General features: G+C 20.3%; 1 protein-coding gene across 1 annotated transcript; it reads left to right on the top strand.

The window, feature by feature from the left end:
* The first annotated feature begins 339 nt into the window (after positions 1-339).
* Positions 340-4,775, top strand: LOC117172916 (thyroid transcription factor 1-associated protein 26 homolog). The gene is made up of 3 exons (XM_033361209.1): positions 340-518; positions 617-746; positions 4,420-4,775. Exons 1-3 carry the CDS (start codon positions 410-412, stop codon positions 4,670-4,672), a joined length of 492 nt encoding a protein of 163 aa, XP_033217100.1. The 5' UTR covers positions 340-409; the 3' UTR covers positions 4,673-4,775.
* Positions 4,776-8,299: the final 3,524 nt, after the last annotated feature.

Genomic DNA, 8,299 nt, shown 5'->3' with positions numbered 1-8,299 from the left:
TCTGTATATATATATATATAAACTTAATATAGGAAAATTGGTTTTTTAAAATTCTTAATCATGTAACTGTATTTTCTATAAAACTCAATTTTGTTCATAAATTTTTAGTATTTATTGTAAGGGGAAATTATAAAAGCGTATTGCATTAGTTAATTAATTATTTAATCAACGATTACTTGAGAAAGTGTGAATTGATTTTCACTTCTTATTATATGCGGTTTGAATTTTCCCGCCACCGTCTTTGAAACATTGCAATGTTTCACGAGAACTTGAAAGTTCCATGAAACTTTTCATTGAACCAAAGTTTCATGAAATTTTTCAACCCTAAGTAAACTAGAAACGTCAAATTGTGTTTTTCGACGGAAAATCAAGATTTTCCTTTTTAATTGTGAGTAATAAAATACCAAAAATGAAAGAAAAGCGTGAATCAAGAAAAGAAAATAAGAAAGAAGGATGCGAAAAGAAACCTTTCGACAAGAAAACGTACCGATTAAAAAAGTATAGTAATAAATACAAAGGTTAGTCTGAAATTTTAGGTTATAATGCAATGTTTCTCACATGTGTTTATGTTCATAATTGAGCAGATTTATTTTTAAAAAAACATATTTTTCTACAGTAAATCAATGGGAAGAACGTCGCAAAAAATCGGTTCTTAGAAACTATTACAAAGAACTTGAAAAAGATAAAAGAGCTGATGCGAAAAAGAATTTTCCAAGTGGAAGAAATTCCGAGTCCGCAAATCAGAGGTTAGAAAAAAAATATTTTTTAAAAATTTATTTATTTCGACTTGCGTGATTTAAAAAAAGTTAATTTAAAGAAAATTTTTAACCAGATTTCAAAAGTTTTCGTACAAAAAGTTTACAAAATTTTAAAGGAATTTGGAAAAGTTCCAAGAAAATAAATTTTGTTTCTTGAAATTTGTGGGTAGACTAAATGATTTTTGACTTTGAAAAATTAATTTTAAGTGAAAATTGAGAAAGATTTTTTTTTTTAATAAAATTTTAGTCTAAAATTTCGAAAAAGAATTTTTTAAATCAAAATTCTACAATTTGAAAAGATTAAAGAAAAAATTCTAATAGATTTAAAAGATTTAAAAGTACTGGAAATTTTAAAAGTTTAAACAAAATTTTGATGTTTAAAGATTTCAAGCAAATAGTTTTAAACTAATTCCAGAATTTTCGAAAAAGAAACTGGAATCTTTAAAAGTTTTTTTTTAATTTTCTATGATTTTAAAAAAATTATAAAAAATTCGAATGATTTTAAAAGATATTTAAAAGTTTAGAAAATTTTCAAATTTTAAAAGATTAAATAAAATTCTCATTTTTAAAGATTTTAAACAAATAGTTTAAAACTTTTCAAGATAATATTTAAACAGATTTTAAAACATGTATTTCCAAAATTTTCAAAAAAGAAACTGAAAGATAAAAATTAAAAAAAAAAATTTTTGGATGTAGGAAAAATTCGAATAATTTTAAAAGATATAACAAAGTTTTGAAAAAATTTTGAACTGTAAGAGATTTAAAAAAATTTAAACAAAATATAGATTTTGAGAGATTTCGAAATACAAATCTTAAAGCTTTTTTAAGCTTTTAGAAGTTTTTTAAGAATATTTAAACGGATATCAAAATATTTCCAAAATTTTCGTAAAAGAAACTGGAAGATTTTAAAGCAGTTTTTTATTTATTTTGCAGGATATAAAAAATTAGGAAAAATTCGAATAATTTTAAAATATCTAAAAGTTTTGAAAATTTTCAAATTTAAAAAAATTGAACAAAATTTTGATTTTTAAAGATTTTAAACAAATAATTTAAAACTTTCTAAAATTAATTTCAAGATAATATTTAAACAGATTTTACAATATGCATTTCCAAATTTTTCGAACAGGACACTGGAAGATTAAAATTTTTTCAAGATTTAAAAAAAAAATAAGGAAAAGTTCGAATAATTTTAAAAGATATTAAAAAGTTTTGAAAAAATGTTGAATTTTAAGAAATTTTAAAAAAATTTAAACAAAATTCAGATTTTGAAAGATTTCGAAATAAAAATTGTAAAGGTTTTAGAAGTTTTTTAAGGCATTAAAAATTTTTCTTATTTCAAAAAGTTTCAATTTGTTTCCTATAATTTTCAAAAATAATGTAGATACTAGAAGATTTTTAAGCAGTTTTTATTTATTTTTCAGGATGTAAAAAACTAGGAAGAATTCAAATAATTTCAAAATATATCTCAACATTTTGAAATGTTTGAAATTTTCAAAGATTAAACAAAATTTTTATTTTCAAAGATTCCAAAAAAAAGTTTTAAACTTTTAAAAATTAATTTCAAGATAATGTTTGAACAGATTTTAAAATGTATATTTCCAAAATTTTTGGAAGAGAAACTGGAAGATTTTAAAGCACGTTTTTTATTCATTTTGCAGGATGTAAAAAATTAGGAAAAATTCGAATAATTTTAAAAGATCTAAAAGTTTTGAAAATTTTCAATTTAAAAAAAATTGAACAAAATTTTGATTTTTAAAGATTTTAAACAAATAGTTTAAAACTTAAAAAAATTAATTTCAAGATAATATTTAAACAGATTTTAGAATGTTTTTTTTTTTTTAAGAAACTGGAAGATTAAAATTTCCAGTTACGCGAGAATCCAAAATTCTAGAAAAAAGTTCGAGTAAGTTTTCACAGATTTTAAACTTAAAAAAAAATAAGAGAATATTTAAACAGATTTTAAAATGTGTATTTTCGAAAAAGAAACTAGAAAAATTTAAAAGTTTTTTTTAATTTTGTAGGATTAAAAAAAAGGAAAACTTCTAATATTTTTAAAAGATATTAAAAAGTTTTGAAAAAATTTTGAATTGTAAGAGATTAAAAAAATTTTAAACAAAATTTAGATTTTTCAAGGTTTCAAAACTTTTATAAGGCATAAAAAACTTTTATTATTTCACAAAGTTCAAATTGATTTCCTATAATTTCAACAATTAATGTAGAGGATTTTAAATAAAAAATTTCGAATTACGCGAGAATCCAAAATTTTAGAAAAAAATTCAAGGAAGTTTGAAAGATTTTTAAAGATCTTAAACATTAAAAAATTATTTTTCAGAAAATTTTTAAACAGATATAAAAATATTTTCATAATTTTCGCAAAAGAAACTAGAAGATTTTAAATCAGTTTTTTATTTTTTTTTAGAATGTAAAAAATTAGGAAAAATTCGAATAATTTTAAAAGGTCTAAATTTTTGCAAATTTTCAATTCTAAAAATATTGAACAAAATTTAGATTTTTAAAGATTTCAAACAAATAGCTTAAAACTTTAAAAAATTAATTTCAAAATAATATTTAAACAGATTTTAAAATGTTTTTTTTAAGAAACTGGAAGATTAAAAATTTCCAATTACACGAAAATCCAAAATTTTAGAAAAAAGTTCCAGTAAGTTTAACAGATTTTCAACTTTAAAAAAAAATTAAGAGAATATTCAAACAGATTTTAAAATGTGTATTTTCGAAGAAGAAACTGGAAAATTTAAAAGTTTTTTTTTTAATTTTGTAGGATTAAAAAAAAGGGAAACTTCTAATATTTTTAAAAGATATTAAAAAGTTTTGAAAAAATTTTCAATTGTAATTAAAAGCATAAAGAACTTTTCTTATTTCAAAAAGTTTAAATTGATTTCCTATAATTTCAAAAATTTATTTAGACGATTTTAAATAAAATATTTCGAATTACGCGAGAATCCAAAATTTTAGAAACAATATCGAGGAACTTCGAAAGATTTTTAAAGATTTTAAACTTAAAAAAAAAAATTATTTTCAAGAGAATTTTTAAACAGATATAAAAAGATTTTCAAAATTTTTGTAAGAGAAACTAGAAGATTTTAAAGCAGTTTTTTTTATTTTTTTGTAGGATGTAAAAAATTAGGAAAAATTCGAATAATTTTTAAAGATATTTTCAAAGTTTTTCAAATTTTCAAATATTAAACAATATTTTGATTTAAAAAAATTTCAAAGTGAAATTGATTATGAAATTTTTAAATTTTCAAAACGTTTTGAACAATTTCAAAATCATTTTAAAAAATCTTTTCTTACATTTATCGGAAAATTTCACATTATTTTTTATATTCAAAAATGAATTTTAAGGGAAAAATTAAAAAGAGTTTACAAAATTTCGAAAAAGAATGTAGTATATTTTAAAGTAAAATTTGTTAATTTTCCATGATTAGAGAATCTTCGAAAGAATTTTCGAGATTTCAAAAAACCTAAAATAGCGAAAAACGTTTCCAAATTGTAAATTTTCTTCAAAAGTTAATTATTTTTCTTGAAAATATCCATTTTACTGTGCGAAGTTTAGAAAAATTATAAACCTCAAGTCTTTTTCGTGACTTTATGACTACATTGAAATTCTTTGCAAAAGAAAAAAATTAATTTTGAATTTCAGTCCACCGAAAAATAAGAAGAATCCATTCTTTGCGGCGCGAGATGAATTTCTAAAGAAGAAAGAAGCAAAGAACAAAAAGAAGGAGGAATTGGTTCGAATAAAAGCTGAAAAGGAAGAAGCGATAAAAAAATACAAGGAGAAGAAAATGCAAATTTACAAAAAACTGTCAAAAAAAACGAAAAAGGGACAGCCTGTTATGAAAGATAGAATGGAACTTTTGTTCGAAAAGATCCAGCAAAGTACGCAAAAATAAAATTTCTTGTATAAATACTTTCATTTTTTTTCTTCGTTAAATAATAAAATTTTGTAAAAAATATTTCTATAATGTGCAGAATAGAAAATTCTGATAAATGGTTGATTATTATATTTTTTATGATATATTTAATTATTATATATTTTTTTAAACATTGTTTATGATTAACGGAAAATATTTCTGAAAAATACATTTAATTTTAAAATGTTTTTTGTATTAAACTGTGAAAAATTGAGATATAAAAAATTACATTTCCAAATTCGTGCTTCAAAATAGAAAATTTATATAAATAAAAATTTTCACTTCAGAATTTTAAAAAAATAAGAAAAAATCCCGGTTGCAATTCAGAAAAACAAATCTTCTGATTCCTAAAAAAATAAAAAATTTCTTCCTTTCCATCTGAGGAAAAATCTTCAAACAAAGCAGAAAAAAATTAAAAACCAAAATTTCTTTGTTTCCAAGTCCATAAAAATTTTTGGTTGAAAATTCGACTATTTTGGTAAAAAATGTATAGATTTTTTTTAAAAATTTATTCGAAATCTTTCTAGGTTGAAAATTGGAATATTTTATTTTAAAGTAGGAAATTTTTATTGAAATATCATCAATTTGGTAGAAAATTATTTTTTTGTTCAAAATTCATATTTTGATGTAGAAAATTCAACAAGAATTTTTCTGGCTTGAAAATTAATTTTTTTTTCTCGAAAATTCGTCTTTTTTTGTTGAAAATTATACTATTTTGGTATTTTTTGTTGTTGTAAATAATAATCTTTTTTGAGTTGAAAATTCGAATGAATACTTTGTTAAAAAAAAAAATTTTTTGTTGAAAATTCATATTTTGATGTTGAAAATTCAAGTGAAATCTTTCTGGCTTGAAAATTAAAATTTTTTTTTAAATTCGTCTTTGGGTTGAAAATTATATTTTTTTGGTAGAAAATTATACTGTTTTGTTAAAAAATTATTTTTTTTATTGAAAATTATCCTTTTCGAAAAGAAGATTCGAATATTTTAGTAAAAAATTTTTTTTTTTCCAACACAATAAATATTTTTGTTGAAAATTCGAATTTTTTATTTTAAAGTAGTAAATTTTTATCAAAATATCGACAATTTGGTAGAAAATTATTTTTTTGTTCAAAATTCATATTTTGATGCAGAAAATTCAACTAAAATTTTTCTGGCTTTAAGACTAATTTTTTTTCTCGAACATTCGTCATTTTTTATTGAAAATTTTACTATTTTGGTATTTTTTGTTGTTGAAAATAATCCTTTTTGGGTCAAAAATTCGAATACTTTGAAGGAAAAAAATTATTTTTTTGTTGAAAATTCATATTTTGACGATTAAAATTCAAATGAAATATTTCAGGCTTGAAAATTAATTTTTTTTCTCGAAAATTCGTCATTTTTTGTGTAAAATTATCCTTTTTGGGTTTGAAATTTGACTATTTCCGTAGAAAATGATTTTTTTTTTGAAAATTCAACTCAAATCTTTCAGACGTGAAGATTAATTTTTTTCGAAATTTCGTCATTTTTTGTTGAAAATTATAATGTTTTGAGTTTAAAATTTAACTATTTGCATAGAAAATGATTTTTTTTATAATTCAACTGAAATCTTTCTAGCTTGAAAATTATACTATTTTGGCATAAAATTATTTTTGTTATATATAATGCTTTTCGTGTTGAAAATTTAAGTACTTTGGTAAAAATATTATTTTTTGTTGAAAATTCATATTTTGATGATGAAAATTGCACTGAAATCATTCTGGATTGAAAATTATTATTTTTTATTAAAAATTCGTCTTTTTGGGTTGAAAAAAATTACCTTATTTTGGTAGAAAATTATACTTTTTTGTTAAAAAAGTATTTTTTTCTTGAAAATTATCCTTTTTGAATAGAAGATTCGGATATTTTAGTAAAAAATTGTATTTTTTCCAACCCAATAAAAATGTTTGGTTGAAAATTGGACTATTTTGGTAGAAAATAATATTAATTTTTTTTAAATTCATTCATCAAATCGATTATTTTGATAGAAAATAATTTTTTTGTTGAAGATAATCCTTTTTGGCTCAAAAATTCGAATAGTTTGGAGAAAAAATTCTTTTTTTTTGTTGAAAAATTCATATTTTGACGATTAAAATTTAAATTAAATATTTTTGGCTTGAAAATTAATTTTTTTTCTCGAAAATTCGTCATTTTTTGTGTAAAATTGTCCTTTTTGGGTTTGAAATTTGACTATTTCCGTCGAAAATGATTTTTTGTTGTTGATAATTCAACTAGAACGTTTCTAGCTTGAAAATTAATTTTTTTTTTAGAAGTCGTCTTTTTGGTTTGAAAATTATATTATTTTGGTAGAAAATTATACTGTTTTTTTAACAAAAAATTTTTACTGAAAATTATCCTTTTTGAATAGAAGATTGGAATATTGTAGTAAAAAATTATTTTTCCCCCGAAAAATAATATTTTGATGTTAAAAATTCTACTAAAATTTTTCTGGCTTGAAGATTAATTTTTTTTCTCCTCGAAAATTCGTCATTTTTTGTTGAAAATGATACTATTTTAGATTTAAAATTCGACTATTCCCGTAGAAAATGATTTTTTTTTTATAATTCTACTGAAATCTTTCTAGTTCGAATTTTTTTTTAAATTCGTCTTTTCCGGTTGAAAATTATACTATTTTTGTAGAGAATTATTTTTTTCTTGTTGTAAATAATTCTTTTTGGGTTGAAAATTCAAATGCTTTAGTAAAAAATTATTTTTTGTTGAAAATTCATATTTTTATGATAAAATTTCAACTGAAATCTTTCTGGCTTGAAAATTATTTTTATTTTTTTTTCAAAAATTTGTATTATTGGTTTCGTAAATTTTACTATTTTGCTTGAAACAGAAAAAAGTAAAAATCAGCATCTTCGTCTTTTCAACTTAATAAAAGTTTTTGGTTAAAATTCGACTATTTTGATAAAAAATATAATTTTTTTTAATTCATTCAAAATATTTTTAGTTTGAAAATTGGAATTTTTCATTTTAAGGTAGTAAATTTTTTTTGTAATATCGACAATTTTGGTAGAAAATTATTTTTTTGTTAAAAATGATCCTTTTTGAGTTTAAAAGTTTCTTATTTTCGCAGAAAATTATTTTTTTTGACAATTCAACTGAAATCGTTCTGGCTTGAAAATTAATGTTTTTTTTTTCTCGAAAATTCGTCTTTTTGGGTTGAAAATTATTATTTTTTTTTTATAGAAAATTATACTGTTTTGTTGAAAATTATCCTTTTCGAAAAGAAGATTCGAATATTTTAGAAAAAAAATTCTTTTTTTGTTGTTGAAAATTTATATTTTGATGATAAAAAATCAACTTAAATCCTTCTGGCTTGAAAATTAATTTTTTTTTCTCTCGAAAATTCGTCTTTTTGGGTTGAGAATTATATTCATTTTGATATAAAGTTATACGGTTTTGTTAAAAAATTATCCTTTTTGAATAGAAGATTCGAATATTTGAGTAGAAACAATATTTTTTCAACTCAATAAAAATTTTTAGTTGAAAATTCGACTATTTTGGTAAAAAATATTATTATTTTTTTCTTTAATTCATTCGAAATTTTTCGAGGTTGAGAATTCGAATTTTTTATTTTAAAGT

This window comes from Belonocnema kinseyi, chromosome 5 (genome assembly GCF_010883055.1).
Source record: "Belonocnema kinseyi isolate 2016_QV_RU_SX_M_011 chromosome 5, B_treatae_v1, whole genome shotgun sequence".
NCBI classification, from domain to species: domain Eukaryota; kingdom Metazoa; phylum Arthropoda; class Insecta; order Hymenoptera; family Cynipidae; genus Belonocnema; species Belonocnema kinseyi.
The sequence above is the reverse complement of the archived record's forward strand: the minus strand, read 5'-3'. Positions and strand labels throughout refer to the sequence as shown.